General features: G+C 35.4%; 1 protein-coding gene across 2 annotated transcripts; it reads right to left on the minus strand.

The window, feature by feature from the left end:
• Positions 1-662: 662 nt before the first annotated feature.
• Positions 663-22,545, minus strand: LOC111910276 (hydroxyphenylpyruvate reductase). 2 transcript variants are annotated; one of them, XM_023906088.3, is made up of 2 exons: positions 21,991-22,545; positions 663-1,360 (listed from the first exon to the last, which is right to left on the minus strand). In XM_023906088.3, the coding sequence occupies exons 1-2, from the start codon at positions 22,411-22,413 to the stop codon at positions 842-844; spliced, it is 942 nt and encodes a 313-aa protein (XP_023761856.1). In that variant the 5' UTR covers positions 22,414-22,545; the 3' UTR covers positions 663-841. The 2 variants fall into 2 exon arrangements, with proteins under 2 accessions (XP_023761856.1, XP_023761855.1); XM_023906087.3 differs by lacking the exon at positions 21,991-22,545 and adding an exon at positions 1,571-2,090.
• Positions 22,546-23,497: the final 952 nt, after the last annotated feature.

The following is a 23,497-nucleotide window of genomic DNA, read 5'->3' on the forward strand; positions in this document are numbered from 1 at the left end:
TTACGTGACGACTATTTTGTAAGATGGAAAAGGAACCCATTAAGAGATAATGAGAAGAGAGATATAGTTGACTTAGGATTTTGGTATGATATTCCATAGTCCATACTCCATACCATGCTTTAGACTGTTTTTGAATACATCATTTATCATTTGTTTGATTATTATTTAGTATACGAGTTTATATGTGATTCTTTCCTAAACTTAACAAATTGTCAAACGAGTTTAAAGAGTTAAAAGAGCTTGAAAGAGTTTGGAGAAGTTTTAAAAGTTGATAAAGCTTAAAAGAGTTTATAGAGTTAAGGTGTATAAAGCTTGAAAACGCTTATAGAATTGAAAATATTTTAAGAGTTTAAAAAGGCTGAAAGACTTTAAAAGAGCTTTTGAGAGTTTAAAATACTTAAATTAAAAGAGCTTTTAAGAGTTTAAAATACTTAAAAGAGACCAAGAACTTGAAAATGTTTAAAAAAATGGAAAGAATATGAAAAAAGTTTAAAGAGAGAAGAATTATTTTAAAATATAAAAATGTCAATTTTATATATTATTTTTATGGTTCATAATCATGCATACCTCATTTCCCTCTACATATTTTTCCAATCAAAAAGGCCAATTTTAAGTGTGGTTAGAATCAGTTGCAAAATCAAAATCTTAAAATACCAACACAATGCTACAATCTGCTTTGTATATTTATTCAATTTCCTTGCACAACCCATGAATTTGAAAATGGTATTGAGGAATTTAAAGCTTTGCTAGAAGAATAAGCAGACTTTAAAAGAAGCTCACAAGTGTCAACAACAGCTTTTTAAATGGTAGTAACTTAATACCAATATCATCATAATCATATTCAAACAACAGGGGTCAACAATGGCTTCTTGGAAAAGTGAGCCTCCAAGTTTCCAACAACAAGATCAGCCATCGCGTTTCGTGTCTCAACAGTTCCACTCGCGACATGTGGCAACAGAACCACATTATCAAGCCCAAACAACTCCTCAGGGACATGGGGCTCCTTCTCAAACACATCAAGACCTGCACCTGCTATCCGCCTTTCAACAAGGGCGGATACCAGTTCATGTTCGTCTATGTGTGGGCCCCTTCCAATGTTGATGAGAAACCCCTTGGGACCCAGTGCATCGATGACTTGGCGGTTGATGATGTGGCGAGTTTCTGCAGTTAGTGCACACGCCACAACAAGGATGTCACAATGAGAAGCCAATTCAACTACACTGGGAAAGTATATGTAATTTGTTTCTGGTTTCTGTGATCTGGAATAGTAACTTATTGGACAGTTGAATGCTTCAGCTCTCTTGGCAATTGCTGTCCCTATTCTTCCTAGACCTATGATTCCCACCTTTTTGCCACTGAACTGCAACAAGGATTATATTCAAAAGATGAAAAACAATATCACAGCAGTGAGAAACAGCATCCAAATCATAACGGATATAGTATGTTCGTCTAATATTTGATTAGGAAGATCATATCCATGATAGTGTGAATTAGCATCTAATATTTGATTTAATAGAACAGGAGATCGATTAAAAAATTTGCTAAATCCGCGTAGATGATGAAGTCAAACCTTGGTAGTCAATTTGAAGTCGCCTTTCTTCCACAATCCAGCCCTAACATAACGATCGCACTCGCAAATCCCTCTCAGCGTCGCCAGCATCAATCCAATCGCCAAGTCAGCCACATCCTCGGTCAACACATCAGGTGTGTTAGTAACCCTAATCCCTTTCTGCTTACAATGCCCCAAATCCACCTTGTCTAACCCCACGCTGAAATTAGATACAATCTCTAAAGCCGGTAACGAGTCGATCAATTCTCGGTCGGCACCGGCGTTGGCGTTTCCGACGACTGCTCGGATTGAACCGGAATTCTCCTTGAAGAAGTCGTTTTTCTGGGGGAGATTCCACAAACGGAAGAGATTGAAGCGTTTATCGAGTTCTTGTTCGAGGTAAGAAGACATGGGGTAGGTCATGAGGACACCGATGGCTTCCATGATAGAGGTCGGTGAGTAACTGAGGTCCACTGGTGTAGGAACGATAAGTTTAATACTTTAATGGCTTTGGCTGATATGCATAGAGTCTAGCGCGGATCTCACGTTTTCTTTCGCCATAGTGACACCTTTTTCTTTTTTTACCATTTAACACCCTGTCACTCAATTTTTTTTATTTTCCTTTTTTTAATTTAATTAAAATACTTTATTTTAATATAGAAACATTTTTTATGCATAAATATTAAACAAAATTTATTTTTTAAAACCACAAACAATTAATATAATATCAATTATATTTTTTAAAAAACAAACATTTCATATTAAATTGAAAAAGTTACCATAAATTAAAACTTAAAATACCTAAAAACACGATTTAGTAATTCAAACCACTACAAACGTAACTTAACACCGACATACATGACTTAATACCTAAAAACACGACTTAAAACATAAAAAAACACACTTCATAACTAAAACACATTTCATAAAAAAAAAAAAAAAAACACACTGAAACAACGGGTCTTTCTCCGAATACTGGTCTTCCAATTTGTCTTCCAATGACATATTTAGATCAAGATTGACCATCCGAAGATGATTGGTCAAATGGCGGTGAAGATCAGTATGGTTTACTGCAATGTGAATTATCCACATTCTTTGTATCCATTATTGACCACCATATTCTAGTAGTTGTGTCTCTTGGATGACTTCATTCTCGTCGTACATACATATCGCTAGACCTGGCAATGAGGTGGGTTTAGAGCGAATCGAACTTGATCCAAACACATTTAACAAATTTCAAAATCCGATCCAAACCCGCTTCGTAACCCGCAGGGTTTTGAATAATCAAACTCATACCCTTATCCACCGAATCAGCAGATATCCAAACCCGCCCCGTAACCCGTAGGTTTTTTGAATAATCAAACACATTTTACTTAAATCATAAAATCACATTTATTAAATAAAACTAAGTTTTGATTTAGAAAACACATTGTGTACTCAAGGACTTTCTATTGGAATTAAAATCATTATTTTAGTTACTTTCGATTGGTTTTTGACCGTCGATTATATTGATAGAGAATAACAATTACAAACTTTCTTCCGGTTGATAAATGACCTTATTGATTTATAAATGAAATTGGTGATTACATGATGAAATATAAATGAAATGAAATCATGACTCTTGGGAGAAGACTGGAAGTCTAGAAGTTGAGTCCTCGAGTCCTATGTAAAAACAATTTAGTCTTTGGCCTTTTCTCTTTTGACTTCTAATTGGAATTTAATGTAAACTTTAGGCAATATAAAATATAAATTTATATTTCTAAAACTTATATGGGGCGGGTTATAAACGGAGCGAATCGGTGATGATCCATACCCGACCCTTTTAATAAAAGGGTTAACGGGTACGGGTCGTTAACGGGTAAACGGATCAAAAACTATGCTCCAAACCCGTATATTTGTTAAGGGTTTGGATCGGATCAGGGTCAAAACCCGCTCCATTGCCAGGCCTACATATCGCGTTTTCTTCATGTTCTATTATCATATTATGCAATATGATACATGTATACATCACCTCTGTCATAGTAGAAAATATCACGAAACATGGATGCTTTTGCAACTATCTGTCAATGCTTTTTAAGTGCTCCAAACGTTCATTCGATATCTTTTCTTACTTTTTCTTGGACTCTCTCAAATCTGGACCTCTGAGGGTCATCCTAACATGAAAAACTTTTAACGAAAACAGAAAGCTCATAATATATCTCATCCACAAGATAGTACCCAAATTTATATTCCGTTCCTCGGAGTACAAATGACAAATCTGGGGTAGTACCGGCATACACGTGGAATATTGATGAGTTATTGAGAATATCAATATCATTAAGCGAACTGGCACTACCGAAAAAGGCATGCCAGATCCACAAATCCTGTAATGATAATTGTCCTTTGTGTATTGTCCATGATATGCATTGGGACACATACTCCATTTCCAATGCATACAATCTAAACTTCCTAACATCTCAAGCAAACCATGCACATTTCCATTATGAGCATACAACTTGTGTATGTCACTAGCAGTAGGATGATGCAAATATTGTAGACCATACAAAGACATAACAACTATGCAAAATTTGTGAAGACTTTCTCGGACGGTACGTGCGAACATCCTAAAACTCTCGTCTAATGCATCAGGGGTGGCATATGTTAACATACGAAATACAACATTACATTTCTGAATTGGATCAAAGCGTAATGTACCTCTTGCATCTGGGCTTGCCTCATATACTCAGACACGGAAGTCACACCTTCTACAATATGCATAAACATGTCTTTATGAATCCTGAACTGCCGACGAAAATAATATCCTTCAAATAGAGCATTATAATAAAAATAATCGTGTATGAGACGTTAGTGGGCCAATTCACACTGTCTTTGGACATATCTTCTTCGTTTACGTTGCGCATTGTTTGATTCAATGTTGTTAAGATGTTGTTCTAGCCTATTACGTATGGAGAAGACCGACTGTACTACGCTATAAAAAACATCGTCTGATAAAGATGACAAAGACGAAGACAACATTCTTTTTAAAGGAAAAACACAACAATCTTGAAGGAATGATACTTTGTGTGTTTGAAAAGTTGAAAATGTGGTCATATATAGTGATTGCAATTATTGAAGTCTTGTTTGCCTGCCATCTGGCAAGATTCCCTTTACTTAAATGAATGTGATGACATATATATTAATTTTTAATATAAAAAACTATTAAAATTAAAAATCAAAGTTAACCTAAAACGTACATTTAAAATTAAATAAAAAAAGGTTACATTAATTTCAAATATAAAATACAATTAAAATTTTAAAACATGACTTACTTCCTAAATACTACACTAAAACACCACTTAATATTGCATCTAATACATAAAAACACTACGACTAATCCCATTTGTATTCTTTAGCAAGATCCTTCTTTGCAATATTAAAAATCCGACAATCTTCCTCGGACAAGTTATCTCCTGGGGTTAAGAAAAGTTTTAACGACCGGTTCTTTTTTTTTTATCGAACAGTTCCTTTCTTTCATTTTTCCCAATTCCAAAAAACTCTCAAGCTTATTGTCCAACCCTTTGATGTCTCTGCTCCACGTCCGTCGGTGAACTTTGTGCTCCTTTCAGCTTTGTCTTGCCCCATAGGAGGAGTTAGAACTTTATAATGATCGTCGTTATTGAGGTCAATCCCTCCGATACGCGCATCAGAAGTTGACTGTGGGTTGACTCTGAAGTTTTGGTTCGTTTGGACATCCCTGCGTAATCGTCAAGACTATTTAGATCTACCCATTTTCGATTGACCTTCACAACTCCCCAAAACGACTCATTTACAAAAGCTTTTCCGACTTTCGCCTTGTAAATCTTTCGAACTTTAGCCATGACATCCACTTCAGTTGTACCGCTTTGGGGGTTTTTCATCGCGTTCATGTATATGTTGTTGAACTCCATTGCGGCTCGGTTGGCGGTCCTCCACAGTAAAGTGACTCGCGGTTGCGGTAATTCTTATTTAAGTGGTGGCAAAAGTTATTCTAAACTTTTTTCTTTGAAGGTAGTTGAGTCTTGGTCGTTCTCGTGGATCGAGTCCACCGACACATCTAACCATGTTCAGTTAGTGCCCTCTCTTCATCATCTGTCCACCCACTACATGGATTCCTCCCTTTTACTTTTTTTGTGTTTGTGGTTCCACTTCAGGCTCTTGAAATGATTCTTGAATGGGATATTCGACGAGGCCTTCATCGGAAGAATCGATTGACTCGTCGAGTAGGCAGTGTGGTTGGGATTGAAATTTAGTTTTGCGGTTGGGTTTGAGAAAATAATTGAGTTTCTTAAACTGTTTCAAACGGATCAACATCCACATTCGGACGAGGTGTTGGTTGATATTGGTTATGGAAAAATCGCATTGGTTGAGAAGAGAATGGATTAAATGGAAACATTTGCAGAGCCGTTGTATGAAAGTAGAAGCTAATGGGAGAGTGAATTGGTTGATCAAATGATGGTCGATAACATGGTGGTGATGGAAGGTTTGGGGATGGAATTTTTGGTGATTGAGTGTTTGGAAGTGGAAGGTTTGAAGATTTCTTTTTGTTGGTTCTTGGTTTTTTTTTTTTTTCTTTTGAGATGAATACATGTTTTGTTGGTAAATTGAGAGAGTTACTGAGAGATATGATATTTTGTGTGTGTAAATTAGTAAGAGTGATTTGATTTATATATATATATATATATATATATATATATATATATATATATATATATATATATATATATATTAAAAACGTTTTTTTTAATGTAAGTTGGTAAATAATTTATTATGTAAATTCAAAAGCTGGTTTAAACGTGTCAAGTCAAATCCGGTCAAAAGCTGGTAAGTAATTTATTTATGTCAATTTATTACATCTCAATTAATGCAAAGCAATCCAGTCAAATCCCTTCGTCCAATCACAAGACACACAAGTCTTCTCTCTTATCTCGTTATGTCTGTGGCGAGGCAAACATGGCGAACCCCCTAGGGAGCTCTAGGTGCGGTGTTCCAAATGGGTAGCAACCAATGGCGAGCAACCTTAGCGATTCCACTCCGCTCAACAACCTTCTCTCTCATCTCGTTACGGAGTGGAATCGCTCAGGTTGCTCACCATGGGTCGCTACCCATTTGGAACACCGCCCCCTAGCGCTCGCTAGGGGACTCGCCATTTTTGGCTCGCCACAGATGTAACGAGACGAGAAAGAAGGCTTGTGTGGCTTGTGATTGGACGAAGGGGATTTGACATGATTGCTTTGAATCAATTGAGATGTAATAAATTGACATAAATAAATTACTTACCAGCTTTTGACCGGATTTGACTTGGCACGTTTATACCAACTTTTGTATCCGCTTTTGAATTGACATAATAAATTATTTACCAACTTTTAATAAATTACTTACCAACTTACATTTAAAAAAAAGCGTGTGTGTGTGTGTGTATATATATATATATATATATATATATATATATATATATATATATATATATATATATATATATATATATATATATTCAACTACCACTCAACTAATATAAATCAAACCACACTCTTACCAATTTACACACGCAAAATATCATATCTCTCACAAACTCTCTCAATTCACCAATGAAACATGTCTTCATCTCAAACAAAAAAAACCGCAAGAACCAACAAAAAGAAATCTTCAAACCTTCCATCAATACACCTTCCACCTCCAAACACTCAATCACCAAACCTTCCATCATCACCAAGTTATCGACCATCATTTGATCAACCAATTCACTCTCCTGTTAGCTTCTACTTTCCAACAATGGCTTCGCAAATATTTCCACTTAATCCATTCTATTCTCAACCAATGAGATTTTACCACAACTAATATCAACCAACACCTTGTCCGAATGTGGATGTTGATCCGCCAATGAAACATGTCTTCATCTCAAACAAAAAAAACCGCAAGAACCAACAAAAAGAAATCTTCAAACCTTCCATCAATACACCTTCCACCTCCAAACACTCAATCACCAAACCTTCCATCATCACCAAGTTATCGACCATCATTTGATCAACCAATTCACTCTCCTGTTAGCTTCTACTTTCCAACAATGGCTTCGCAAATATTTCCACTTAATCCATTCTATTCTCAACCAATGAGATTTTACCACAACTAATATCAACCAACACCTTGTCCGAATGTGGATGTTGATCCGTTTGAAACAGTTTAAGAAACTCAATTCTTTTCTCAACCCCAATCGCAAACTAACTTTCAATCCCGACCACGCCACCTACTCGACGAGTCAACCGATTCTTCCGATGAAGGCCCCGCTAAAGATCCCGTTCAAGAATCATTTCAAGAGCCCGAAGTGGAACCACAAACAAAAAAAAAGGAAAAAGGAGGGCTCCATGTAGAGGGTGGACAGATGATGAAGAGAAGGCACTAGCTCAATCATGGCTAGATGTGTTAGAGGACCCAATCCATGGGAACGACCAAGACTCAACAACCTTCAAAAAAAAAGTTTGGAATAACTTTTTCCGCCGCTTGAATAAGAAGTACCGCAACCCCGAGTCACTTTACTTGAAGTGGAGGACTGCCAATCGAGCCACAATGGAGTTCAAAGGCATATACATGAATATAATAAAAAACCCCCAAAGCGGTGCAACTGAGGTGGATGTCATGGCTAAAGTTCGAAAGATTTACATGGCGAAAGTTGGAAAATCTTTTGTCAATGAATCGTTTTTGGGAGTTGTGAAGGGCAATCGAAAATGGGTAGATCTAAAAAGTCATGATGATTACGCGGGGATGTCCAAACAATCCAAAACTTCGGAGTCAACCTACTGTTAATCTTCTGATGCGCGTATCGGAGGGATTAAACTCAACAACGACGATCCTTATGAAGTTCCAACTCGTCCTATGGGACGAGACAAAGCAAAAAGAAAGTTGAAAGGAGTACAAAGTTCGCCGTCTGACGTGGAGATAAGTAGAGATATCAAAGGGTTGGACGACAAGCTTGAGGGTTTTTTTGGAATTGGGAAAGATGAAAGAAAGGAACCGTGTGATAAAAGAAAAGAACCTTTCGTTAAAGCTTTTCATAACCCTGAGAGACAACTTGTCCGAGGAGGATCGTCGGTTTTTAAGAATGCAAAGAAGGATCTTGCTAAAGAATACAACTGGGAATAGTTGTAGTATTTTTATGTATTAGATGCAGTATTAAGTCGTGTTTTAGTATAGTATTTAGGAAGTAAGTTATGTTTTAAAATTTTAATCGTACTTTATATTAGAAATTAATGTAACATTTTTTATTTAATTTTAAATGTATTTTTAGGTAGACTTTCATTTTAATTTTAATCGTATTTTATATTAGAAATTAATATATATCCTCACATGCATTTATGTAAAATGAATCTTGGCAGATGGCAGACAAACAAGACCTTAATAATTGCAACCACTATATATACTATATATGACCACATTCTCAAATTTTCAAACACACAAAGTATCATTCCTTCAAGATTATTGTGTCTCTCCATTAAACAAGAATGTCGTCTTCGTCTGCGTCATCTTCATCAGACGATGTAACGCCCCGATTCTCAGGTATTGTTTAAATAAGATTTATTGGGTTAAGCCCTACTCGACGAGTTGGTTGGCCTACTCGTCGAGTAGCAGCCGGGTGGGATCACGTGTTAAGTCACCTGCTCGACGAGTCCATATTGGGACTCGGCGAGTAGGAGCTGGTAGATGAAACCCTAAATCCCGGGGTTTGCACCCCTATTTAAAGGAGCTTCAGCCTCCTTTGGCCTCTTTATAGTTCTAGAGAGTCCTTGAGAACCTTAATTCGTGTGTGTGTGCCCATTGTGTGTTTGAAGCTTGAAAAAAGGAACTTTGGAGGGAGAAGGCTTGGAGGAGAAGGAGATTAGAGCAAGTAGAGTGTGGGAATTAACACTTATCTCAGTTATCATCTTCTAGAGGTACCCAAATCGTCATCTTTCTTGTAGATCTCTTCTATTGGTTGAGTGTTAGGGTTTTTGTGGAATATTAAGTTGGTAAGATGAGCTATGGGCTAGATCTGAGGTTGTAACTTTAGATATGGACCCTCCTTGGATTCTAGAATCATAAAGTTACAATTTTGGTCATGATTGAGGTCCCTCTTGAGCATGAAGCTCCATTCAGAACTTAAAATAGGCATTTAGAGCCTTTATAGCCATGCATGCACATAAAGTTTGCAACTTTACATGATAAGCATGCCCTAGAAGCTTGGATCTATGAGTTGGAGTCGCTGCATGGCTCAAAACAAGTCTATATGGAAAAAAGGACTGAATGGACTCGGCGAGTCGCAAGGTTGACTCGGCGAGTCACATGAAGATGGTCGTGAACTTGACGAGTTAGAGGAACAACTCAGCGAGTCCAATGATTATTGCCATAGTCTTGACGAGTTGAAGAACAACTCGGTGAGTCGGATGAGTTTTCTCCTGGACACGTATGTGTGTGTATCCGTCGAGTTGCAAGGAGGAAACTCGACGGGTGGCCTTAAAGTATGATCGAGAATCAAAGGAACTCGACGAGTCACCCCGATGACTCGGCGAGTTGGAATACGCTTCAACGAACTCGGCGAGTAGCCGAGGGTACTCAGCGATTCGAGGTCAACATGGAATGTTGACCTTGACTAAGGACTTTGACTTTGATCAGGGGTTGACTAGTGGGTTATGGAGTACCTTATATGGTTAAGGACTTACGAGTATACTGTACTATAGGTGGTGGAGCCTGTGTCGAGTGATCCGAGAGTTGGAGTTTACCTTCCGAGTCGACATCTGCAAGGTGAGTTATCCTCACTATATCGATAGGGTCTATAGCACCAAGGTCGTCCCTTTATTTGTATTTGTTATGGTATGCTATATGTGGTTATGATCTGTTAGATCGGAATCAGGGGAGACAGTATGTTATGCTCTTATGATCCGTAGGGTTTGGTATGTTAGTGACCTGCTAGGTCGGTGCTCTAGTTACGAGAGAATTCTATGATTGATGATCAGTGAGATAGATATGTTTGATGTTTGTATATGCCAATATATGATAGTTATGCGCACATGGTTATTTGCTTGTTGGTTGGGTTGAGGCGGTCCTGCTTTGTTCTGAAGGCCAACATACCATATGAGCGGTCCGGGGAGACTGTAGGCCCACGTGGTGGACCAGTCATGCCGAAGGCTCGGGGTAGATCTAGATAGACTGTAGGTCTTGTTGGGCGGTCCAGTCAGGCCGATGGCCCAGTATGCATGTTGATTGATTGATTATTATTGATATGGTATTATCAGTGTGGTATTGGTATTTTGGAGGTAGCTCACTAAGCCCTCGGGCTTACAGTTTTCAGTTTATTGTTTCAGGTACTTCAGGAGATCATGGCAAGACGAAGGCGTGACCGTACCGCTCCTCATCCTTATGTTATGATTTTGGGACACTCTGATGGATGATGATTTGAAAACATTTTTGTAAACAATGCTATTTGACTTTTATCTATGATTGAAAAGTTTAAATTTGGCGTAAAATTGATGGATGTTACAGACGATGCTTTTGATAATGTAGTGTAGTCAGTCTTCTCCATACGTAATAGGCTAGAACAACATCTTAACAACATTAAATCAAACAATGTGCAACGTAAACGAAGAAAATATATTCAAAGACAACGTGAAATAGCCCACTAACTTCTCATACACGATTATTTTGACAAGAATGCTCTGTTTGAAGGATATTATTTCTGTCAACGGTTCAGGATTTATAAAGACTTGTTTATACGTATCGTAGAAGGTGTGACTTCAGTGTCTAAGTATATGAGACAACACCCGGACGCAAGAGGTACATTATGCGTTGATCTAATTCAAAAATGTAATGTTGTATTTCGTATGTTAGCATATGCCACCCCCTGATGCATTAGACGAGAGTTTTAGGATGTCCAAACGTACCGACCGAGAAAGTCTTCGCAAATTTTGCATAGTTGTCATGTCTTTGTATAGTCTACGATATTTGTGTCATCCTACTGCTAGTAACATACAAAAGTTGTATGCTCATCATGAAAATGTGCATGGTTTGCCTGGGATGCTAGGAAGTTTAGATTGCATGCATCGGAAATGGAGTATGTGTCCTAACGCATATCATGGATAATAACAAAGGGCAATTATCATTATCCTACGGTCGTGTTTGAAGTTGTAGCCTCACAGAATTTGTGGATCTGGCATGCCTTTTTCGGTAGTGCCGGTTCGCTTAATGATATTAATATTCTCAATAACTCACCAATATTCAACAAGGTGTATGACAGTACTACCCTAGATTCGTCATTTGTACCCCGAGGAACGGAATACAAATTTGGGTACTATCTTGTGGATGGGATCTATCCTGAGCTTTATGTTTTTGTTAAAAGTTTTTCATGTCCAATAAAAAATATCGAACAAACGTTTGGAGCACTTAAAAAGTGTTGGCAGATAGTTGCAAAAGCATCCGTGTATCGTGATATTTCTACTATGACAGAAGTGATGTATACATGTATCATATTGCATAATATGATAATAGAACATGAAGGAAACGTGATATGTGTGTACGATGAGAATGAAGTCATCTAAGAGACACAACCACTAGAGTATGGTGGTCAAGAATGGATACAAAGAATGAGGATAATTCACAATGCAGTAATCCATACCGATCTTCGCTGCCATTTAACCGATCATCTTTGGACGGTGTCAGAGGAGCTAATTCGCCGAAGGGAGAGGTGTAAGTTGTTGGAAAGAGGGTACGGACGTTGATATGTTTGTGTATATATATATATATATATATATATATATATATATATATATATATATATATATATATATATATATATTATACATTATATCTTAATATTTTAGCCTATATTATTCTCTTTTAGAACTAAAAAGTACGTATAATGCTTTGAATTATGATTTGCAGCTATTAGTTGTCGATAGAGCGGAAAAGAAAAGACTGGAGCGGAAATTGGACTTAGAAGCTAAAAGAACAAAAATTGTTGAAAACCGCAATTACGCCCAACGTAATATAAGTTACGCCAAGCGTAATGCTGAAACACGAACTACGCCCAACGTACTGGGTGCTTATCCAGGCTTCCCAATCACGATGGACGTCTAGCTACGCCGAGCGTAAACTGACTTACGCCCAGCTGATATGGGCTTATTTAGTCATAGAAATCATTTATTATCTTATTAATTATTATTGATTTTATATCATTTTATGAACAAAAGATACTTAATTAGCTTAATATTTCAATTTCGTCAATAAAAGACATGCTCGGGGTGAGAAAGGAAGAGGATTGAGTGATTGGAAGCTTGGATCTTGGATTTTGAAGAAAGAAGGATGTTGTTAGACAGCTTGACCCCTCATCAGTGTTTTGGCCATATCTCATGAACCATAACTCCGATTGACGAGATTCAAAATGTTATGAAAACTAGACACAATTTCGGACGACTTTCGTGTTTTGAGAAAATGTTGATTCCAAAAGAAACTCGACGAGTTTTTAGCACAAACTCGACGAGTTGGTTAGAATGTTCCAGATTCGAAGATGCCTTGTCGTACACGCTGTATACGCGGATTATCGAAAAAACTCGACGAGTTTTTGGTGAAAACTCGTCGAGTTGACGCTGTTTTCAGAATTTATATATAGAAACTCTTCTCATTCGAACCCTAACTTTTTGTGGAGGCTAGTTGCGACTTTTGAAGACCAGAAGGTTCTTGGAGCTGCTATTTTCGAGATTGCAACATAAGAGACAATTTAGAAGAGAATCAAAGGCAAATAATCATTCTTCTTTTCTTAATCTTTGTTTTGAACCATGTTTGAATCATTAGATTTTGATTTTAGGTTATTACTTGCTTTAGATATGAGCTAAAAGCTTTTTACTTCTGTTTGGATGAGATAATCTTATGAATATGGTTTGATTGAGTGGTTGAATTGATATTAATTTGGTTATTCATCTTGTTAAGCTTATTAAAGATCCTTATGTATTGATGATAAATGTTTTTAGTTAACCTGTGTAATGCATTATTATGACCTTAGAACAAACAGGGGGTTGATACGAGTTCCTGGACGTACGCCTAGCATACAGCCCATACCATCACCCATATTTTTCATTTGAATTTGTTTAATGCTGTGGTATTTTGTTTTGGTTTTGTGCTGTTTTTATTTTTGCAGAATTATGGCTCGTAGAACTCAAAGAACCAACCCACCCGAGGACGTGATAGATCATCGTTTCTTGCAATTCCCGCAAACTCTAAACAATGAAACTCGGGCCAAATATGTGAACAATTTGAGTCTTCTGCTTACTAAGGAGATTGACATAGCACCTTCTTTTGATTGGGGATTGGCAGCCCGGACTAGACTTGATGAGTTGATCCAGAATTTTTTGCAATACACCCACTCGGACGCGAGTGGCGTGCCTTTGTTCGTATGTCAGGGTTGGGAAAGATTGTTCAGGATCCAGGAGCCTGTGTATCGGGAATTTTTGCTGGAGTTTTATGCTACAGTTTCCTATGACCCTAGGAAGACACCCGATGATAAGACAGCCTTTTCCTTTAGACTGGGTGGTGTGAGTCGGGAATGCAGTGCGATTGAGCTTGCCACTCGAGTTGGGATATATACAGTAGACGAGACGAGGAGTGTCCACTTCCCGACATTCCTTGCTGATTGTCTCACGGGCCGGCCGGATGACTACAATGAAAACACTTTCTGGGCAGAGATTACTGGGGGAGTGTACACACCATCTACTGCTCGGGGGAGGATGATTCGGTCTACCACATATAGATTGTTGCACCGTCTGATTTTCATGTCCCTCACGCACCATAAGAATAGTGAGAGAGTGCCTTCTACAGACCTGTATTTCTTATATGCGCTTGTTACTCCAGGGAGGCACCTGAACCTTCCAGTTGCTTTAGCTGCTTATTTGAGTAGGAGGGCCAGGGGACTTCGGGAGGATAGCCCAATTTGCGGGGGGCATTTTATCACACGATTAGCTCGATCCTATCAGTTGTTGACGCGCGAGATTACGAGATCGATGGTGTTTCATGATATGAGGCCGATGAGCCTTCGGTTATTGGAGTCGATGCGTGTACTTGAGCGGGGCGAGGATGGTGTCTTACGGGTACAACCAGATGACGTGGCCGTCGAGGAGGGTGCAGTCGAGCCACAGCCGCGACGAGCCCAACGACGTAGACCAGCTCCTCGAGGAGCGCAGCAGGACCTGAGCTTGAGATTGATATACGTTACCTGGCTCAGCGCATTGACGAGGGATTTCAGAGCCTGAGTGAGTGTGTTGCACACGTAGAGAGACGGCAGCAGTGGTATGGGGATGCGTTGACCGCATTGTTTGCCCATCAGGGGTTTCAGTACTCGGTTCCTTTTCCTCCACCATTCCAGTCACGACCTGATGGAGCCGGTACATGTGGGACACAGCAGCACGGTGACGAGGATGACGAGTGACTTAGTTTATCCTTTTTATTTTTATTTTTGTGTTATTTTTAGTTTATTTTTGCATTGCTTAGTATTAATATTTTTATTTGGTATGTAATTAGTTTAATTTAGGTTGTTTTATTTTTGGTACTTTTCTTTTCCATGTTGATGCTCTTTGGTTGTTTACATCTTTGCAGAATTTTCGCCCTTAGAAAGCTAGCAGTAAGTTCAACAGCTAGGTCCGACTGTTGCTAGAGAGAGATGTGTGAGAGTTCGAAGATTATAGTCAAGACCCACGATTTTTCATAAGTGTGGGGTGCGTGTTGATTTCGTGATAGATTATTTAGAAGAGTGGCATTTTTACTATATTTTGACTCTTATGGTATGGATGAGTTGTTCCCGCACCATAGAGTTTTATTTCGACATAGGGGTGTTGAACAGGTAATTTTTTCGGGTTTCGGGTAATTCGGGTTTTTCATATTAGAAAAATTACCCGTTACCCTACCCAAACTAAATTCGGGTAATTCGGGTATCGGGTCGGGTTTGGGTAATTCGGGTATTACCTGATGAATATGATTTTTTTTTTTTGAATTTCACCTAAAAATAAATTTAATGAAATAAATAAGTCGTGCTTTATTAGTCTTGTTTATATAAACAAACGAGACATAAACGAAGTTACTAAAGCTTTGAACATTGAGATTTTCTACTCAATAAAAAATGAGATATCAAGTAATTTTTTAACGACTTAATCTAATCTAATAAGATGTTAAAAAAACAAATACCTAAAGATCTTAATTTAAAAGTTTAAAATGTTTAAGATAAATGTAGTCATAAGTTTTGCCATTTTCTAAAGTTTCGTCAAGATAATGAGTTTGTTAGTTGTAATATAAACTATAATCAAGAAAACAGTTAAATTTTAAAGAACGTGACGATATATAAAAATTACTTTTAATATTGTTAGTGTCGTATGGTCATAATAAATATATTTATGTTTTACAATAATGATAGTTAGTTTAAGCGTGATCAAATACCTATTATAGAGTATAAGCTCTACAAAAAAAAATTAAATAATTTGGGTAATTCGGGTATACCCGAAACCCAAAAAATATACCCTTTACCAGACCCGAAAAAATTTCGGGTAACCCGATTACCCGGAAAAATTTACCCGATACCCGATTTACCCGATACCCGAAAAAATCGGGCGGGTAATTCGGGTATCGGGTATTTTCGACAGGGCTATTTCGACGCGAGGTAGAAGTATCATCCCGGCTGTCACGACATGGTTGACACTTTCCTATGTCGTGGGGGAGTTTTCATCGCGAGAAGAGGCTGCCATTCTTGATATGACCATGTGTCCAACAATTTTCACATTGTGGCCATGTTTAGATTTCACATCTCTCGACGAGACGACGTGGTTGACACTTTCCCACGTCATTGTTACTACATATGCATTTATTTGCAATCTTTGCACCACATCTTAGAAATCGGCGTTCTTGAAAATTCAGAAGCAGCAGTTCTAGTTTCCAGTCTTTCAGCAATGTTTGGAGCAACTTGTAGCAGCCCCATTCGATCTCGCCACAACTACCCAGGGGAGTCTGTTCTTTTTTTTATGTGCTTAATTAGTTTTATGCATACAATGAGGGCATTGTATGAAATAAGTGTGGGGTAGGGGGTCGATAAAAGTAAATTAAAAACTGAAATAATAGTTTATGTGTCTTTTTAATGCACTAGTTTTTTATTTATAATTCCTAACTTATCGCATCTAAACCACACCTTACAGGCAGTAAACACGATCAAGTATAGTATAGCTTTGATAACCAAGGGTGTCGAACACAAGGGGAACGGTAGTGAATTAATTTAAAATATTTGATTATAGGTTACAAAACACACAAATGTAGTAAAGAAATGGTTTATTAAATCTCAGATTAACAATTAATTAACAAATCTCGATAAACTAACAGGGAAACAAATCTCTTCAGGTACTTTGGTTTAGATAAATTACACCTTAAAAGCATAGACAATTGCATACAAAAATTCATTTATTCATGTTCACCGATTCCTAAAATGATTAGATTCGTGTTCACTATTACTAATCCTTTAGCAAACAAGTCAATTCAAACAGTGATCGGTTGATTAAACTTCCTAGTGTTCAGTTCGTATCAAGCAAGACTTGTAATAATAGTTAATCAAATTACTAATTCAATTTAACCTCTTGTTGATGGTTTATCACACAAGGCTCACACATTAACTTACTTATTTCCGAATTAATCCTAGTTTCACATTCGCTATTCCTAGTCGTATAATATTGATGGTCATCAAAATCATAAGAGACAAGCAATCAAGTAGATGTTCATACAACTCAATTTACTTGACAATTAACAGCAAATAATTATCATTAACACGTAAGGATTTTTTAACAAGCTTGACAAGATAAATTAAACATAAACAAACAATCTAATCTAGCAATTAATCTATAAATCAAGGTTTCATTCAATCATAAACACAAAGTAAAAGGTTTTTACACCGAAATCAGAAAGTAAACACATAATACTATCACAGTGGAATGCTAAACATGGTCACGTTAACAAACCACATGATTACCGACACGTATCCGCTCTCTAATCCTTCCGATCTCCGCTCCCGTTAGCTTAACGGCCTTCCGGCCGTCTTCTATACCCTCAAAACGGCTTAACAAAAGTTAATTATCGACTAAATTAGATTAGAAGTCGAATCCCCCCTCCTGGCTGGCCAATTATCGACGTCGCCTTGAGTTTCAAGGAAAAGGATGATGTGGGTGGGGTATAATGTCATTTGTTATAAAACATGACAATATCGAAAAGTAGAAATCATGGATATTGTCGTTGTATAAATTTAAAGGGGTAAAAGTGACAATTTATAAAATAAATGGGTGGAAAGTGTTATTTTACAAAGTAAGATGATAGAAAGCGTCATTCTACAAAATAAGAGGGAGGAAATTGCCAATGTATGAAAGTAAAGAGACCAAAGCTGCCACCATAAGAAATTTTTGTGGCCAAAGTATGAAATAAAAAACTTTTATAGCCACAAAACTATATTATTTATAAGGGATTACTTTTTATTATATATAATAATAATAAAAATGGGTATTCTTTTTTATTTTATAAATATAAAGTATTTAGAAAAATATAAAATACAAATTAAAAGAGTAGGAACTACATCTTAAAAAAAAATTAATAATAAACCAATTTTTGGCTGAATTGTGGAAACCTTTTGTACTTTATTTACAGAAACCATATAGATTACAATTATTTATACCAAACTTCTAGTTTATTATTTATATAATCATATCAAACATTATATAATTATTATATAATAGAAACTAAAAATAAAGTCGGGTTAACCTTCTTCTAGTGCCTATAAATCAGTAAAAACTAAAAACTTAAGAAGTTGAAGGAAAACTTTAAAAAATTCTTACCTATTGACCTCATAATCGATATATATATATATATATATATATATATATATATATATATATATATATATATATATATATATATATATATATATATATATATTATTCAATTAGTAGGTGTGGGACCCATTTATTACATTGGGTTGATTAAAAAAATATCAAAATGTAAACATTAAGTATTTTTTAAAATTAAATTTTAAAATAAAGAAGGAAAAAACATATTTATTACAATTTATAATCATATTTATTACATTTAATATTTTACTTATATAACTATATGTATTATGTAGTTTTTTAATTTTAGAAATTAAAAAAACCTAAAAATTGACATATGGATATTATTTATTTCAAAGATACCACAAAATGACAAATGTTAAACTTATGAGAAATTGACATATGACAAAATAGATCTTTATTTATTAAAATAGAAGTCCCAAAACCCAATAATTGTATTAAATTTGACCATTTTACCATTTTAACATGTCATTAAACTTTCATAAATTACACTTTTGGTCTGGATTTCAAACTTTATAACAAATTTGATCCAAAATTTACACTTTTGACGCATAGTTTAAACTTTATTACAAATTTGATCCAAATTTTACCATTTTAGCCCAAATTTTAGAATTTTGTTATGAATTCATCATAACTGTAGTTTTTTTTTACAACTTTTTTCCCAAATTTTGTTTCGAATATATTTTTCTTTATAAAATCATATTTATACAAATCCATTTTTATAAAAAGAATATATACAAACACGTATTTTACAAAAATATATATACAAACTTATTTCATATATATATATATATATATATATATATATATATATATATATATATATATATATATATATATATATATATATATATACATTTTTATATAAAAAAAAAGTTTTTATATTGAAAATACGAGATTTTTTATTTGAAAAGATGTTTTTTATATAAATTTGATTTTGTAATGAAAAAACATATTTGAAACAAAATTTTGAGAAAAAAAAATTGTAAAAAGAAAAAATTAAAGTTATAATGAATTCATAACAAAATTCTAAAATCTAAGACAAAAGGATAAATTTTAGACCAAATTTGTAATAAAATTTGAAATCTAGGCCAAAAGTGTAATTTCTGAAAGTTGGGTGTCGTGTTGACCAGGTAAAATGGTCAAGTTTAATACAATGACCGTTTTTAGGACTTAGGTCGTGTTTGAGAATCGTCTGACCGAGTCGATTCAGACCTTTTTGGATGACTCGGTCAGCTATAAGTGTTTGATAATCAACTTTTGTGCATCTGACTCTCACAGAAATATCTGAATGAGAAAGAAATGAAAAATGGGCTGACTGAGAAAGGTTCCATTACTACCCTTCCCTAACGTGTCTCTTCCAGCGCCTCCTTTCTTCATCCTCTTTCAGCGACTCCTTTATTCTCCCTAACCAGCAAGCATGTCGCCCCCATTCTTCCTCTTCCACCCACCGATCGAAGCTCCTTCCTCATCTCATCAGGTACGCTTGAATGTTCCGATTTTTGGGAAAGTTCTGATTTTTTCCGTTGAGAGGGATAAAAGTTCCCATTATTTTGTTGTTGAATGTTCCAATTTATGCTCTTGATTTTTCAAAATCTGAATGAGAAAGTTCCAATTTTTGTTGTTTGTTCTTGAATGTTCTTTTGCTATTGAATGTTTATTTTGCTGTTAAGAGGAATAAAAGTTTCGGTTTTTCAAGTGATTTTGCTATTGTTGGTTATTTCATACCTGAACAGATACATACATATCTGTTCTTAAATGTTATTTTTGGAGATTATGAATTCCATGGCGTTGAATTTTTTATCAATAAATTTTTGAAGTTGGTGAATTTGGAATTTTGGATGTTATCAATGTTTTCTGGTCAATAACGAAGATGTAATGGGTTCTAATGATCACCGGATTGAAGCCTTGAAGTTCTAATCTTGAAATACAAAAGTCAAATAAAAAGTCAAAATTGACATGCCAAATTGGATTATATGATTATGAAATCAATTCATGTACTTTGTAGGATATGGTAAATGAGAAGTGATATTTGGTCCTATGCGTTTTGATTATTCATTATAAATTTCAATCAAAAACTATTGCTTTATTCTTGATTTCAATATGCAGGTACAGTTCACATTTAATTGATTTATTTTACATGGATTTCTTTTATCTTTAATCATGGTAATGTATTATTTGTTGAGATGCATTATGCATACCACGTGTTTGATTGATTGCTCAATGAAAACCAATTGTATGTCTACATACCATGTAGACTTCTATTCTTTTTACTGTACTTAAAAGTCCATTTTTTTCTTTTGAAATACATACCATATAACTTATAAAAACAATGATTCTTTTTATAAAATTTATTTGGATTTTTAAAGGATTTGTACCTAATTTACATTTTGTATGTTTTTTCAACTTCATCCATCGTTGTATAGTAGAAGGGTAAAATGGTCATTTTTCATCAATCAGCACATTAAGTCAGATGTACAATCAAACAACATAGTTTCTTACTCATTCAAGATTTCTTACCCAGACAGACCTTTCCCAGACAACTCTTTCTCGGTAAGGAACTATCAAACGGGACCTTAATTGAATAAAATTAAGATATTATGACTAAATCGATTATGAAACCAATATGTAAGTAGTTTTCTGTAGTTTTTCCTTAATTTTAGGATTAGTATATTTAGAGCGTGTTTGGATAGAAAAAAAAAAGAGCTTATAGCTTATTGCTTATTACTACCGCTTTTAGCTAAGTTTAAAAGGGTGTTTGTTTTTCCTTTTAAATCAGCTCTTTGACTTTTAACTTTTTCAAAAAGTTAGAAAATTCCAAAAGTTGTTTGTTGCCAAGTGGAAAAAGACTTTTAAAACCAACTTTTACCAAAACATAAAAACTAGTATTTGCAAAAGTCATACATCCTGACTTTTTGTATCTTTTTAAACTTTTGAGGCTGGAAAAGCAAAAGAAATCACAAATACTTTTTAAACATCTTTTGGAAAAAGATCTTTTACAAAAATGACTTTTCCCCTTGAAAAGTAATCTCAAACACCCGTTAAGTGTCTGGATAGGAAACACTAAAAATCAAGTTATTGTGTTGGAGATAAGCTAAATAAACTGATTTTAAAAAACATTCCCCCCTTTTTATAGATTATTGTTTATTTCTAATCAAAACACTTTACAGAAACTATGTTCTCTCACCACTAATAAGTTAATAAACAATAATATAAACTAATTTATCCAGACTTTAGTCTTTTATTTGAGCCTTTTTAGTGAGCCTTTTTAATAAATGTCAAAGCTAGAAACCAATACCTAGAACTTATAGCCTTTTTAATGAATGTCAAAGCTAGTAACCAATACCTAGAACTTATACCTACAGTGTAAACAGGGGCTGAAAGCAATTCCGTTGGCTGAATGGATTAACAATATCGTATAGCATGGTAAAGTTAACATGAATAATGCTATGAAACAGCATCGATATAATAATTAAGTAAAACAGTAGGACTAACTATACGTAGATGAGATCACTGAAATTTTTTTGAGAGTAGATGAAGAAATCTAACCTTAGTAGTCAATTTGAAGTCACCTTTCTTCCACAATCCAGCCCTAACATACCGATCGCACTCACAGATCCCTCTCAACGTCGCTAATATCAATCCAATCGCTGTATCAGCCACATCCTCCGTCAATACATCCGGTGTATTTGTAACCCTAACTCCTTTCTCCTTACAATACGCCAAATCGACATGGTCTAATCCGACACTGAAACTCGATATGATCTCCAGAGCCGGCAACGAGTCGATCACTTCTCGGTTGACACTGGAATTGGGGGTTCCGACGATGGCGCGGATGAAATCGGAGTTCTCCTTCAAGAACTCGTCCTTTTGAGGGAAGTTCCAGATGCGGAAAAGCTTGAAGCGGCTATCCAGTTCTTCTTCCAGGTAAGAATACACCGGGGTCGTTAGCAGTACACCGATGGCTTCCATGATCAAGGTTGGTTGTCTGAGGTCAACGGGGGTAGGAAAGATGAGTCCAGTGAGTGTTGGATGCGTACCTGTTTAGTAACCAGAACGCCTTGAAGACAGTCAGACACGATAGGACACGTACACAAATTATGTCTTCAAGTAATTGGCGGATTCTACAAAACTTTTGAACTATAATGACTTTTGATTTTTCGCTTTTATATTTGAATAAAAATGGGTTAAAAAGATATTCTATTTTATTATAAATAGTTAATTATAAATTCAATTTTTATAAAGGGGTCATGTTAAAATTATATTTTTCATATTCTTGTTAGTTTTGTTTTAGAGAAATATATCTATCTCCTAAGCTGCTTATTAAATTAAGAGAAGGACGGATTGGGTTGGGTGTAGTAAAATGAATCAATGGAACTTTAAGAAAAAAGTTATATAATATCAAAAGTTCAAACCGGTTTGATCACTCGTGACGTAGTGGATTTTGTCCCGTGTGTTTTTAAATTTCATTTTTTGTGTTTAAACTTTAGATTCTTATAAAGTTTCAAAATAGATATTATTTTTACAAAAAGAGTTAGTAAGAGAATTTCAAATTGGTTTTTCTTTTTTAAACTAGATGGTTACCCGTGCGTTGCGCGGGACGGAAAGTGTCAGTTTTCTGTTATAGCGTTATACGTTTGAAGAACATTGCTATAATAAGGAAAACTTTTAGTGATTTCAAAAATTATTTCATGTTAACAAAATGTTGAGACTACGTGCTTTAAAATAACATCAGAAATGATAGTCCCTAAAAAAATACATAATTACCATCAATTTAAAAAAAATTGCATAATAGTACAACAAAAAAATCACCATACATCAATTTGATGTATGGTGATTACTCTAAAATTTGAATTCCTTATGGTTTCCATCTTAATGAAATAAGAGAGTGGCCTTCGTATGAAATTGTGATCTGCAAAACCCAACTAACACCTTCAACAGAAATGTACTTTCATTCTATAGTTCAACATGAAAACATGTTGCTATATCATACATCAAATTAATTTTAAAAAAACAAAATATACCTCCACAAAGAACATCATAGCCTTCTGATTGT

Source organism: Lactuca sativa, chromosome 5, assembly GCF_002870075.4.
Source record: "Lactuca sativa cultivar Salinas chromosome 5, Lsat_Salinas_v11, whole genome shotgun sequence".
Lineage (NCBI taxonomy): Eukaryota > Viridiplantae > Streptophyta > Magnoliopsida > Asterales > Asteraceae > Lactuca > Lactuca sativa.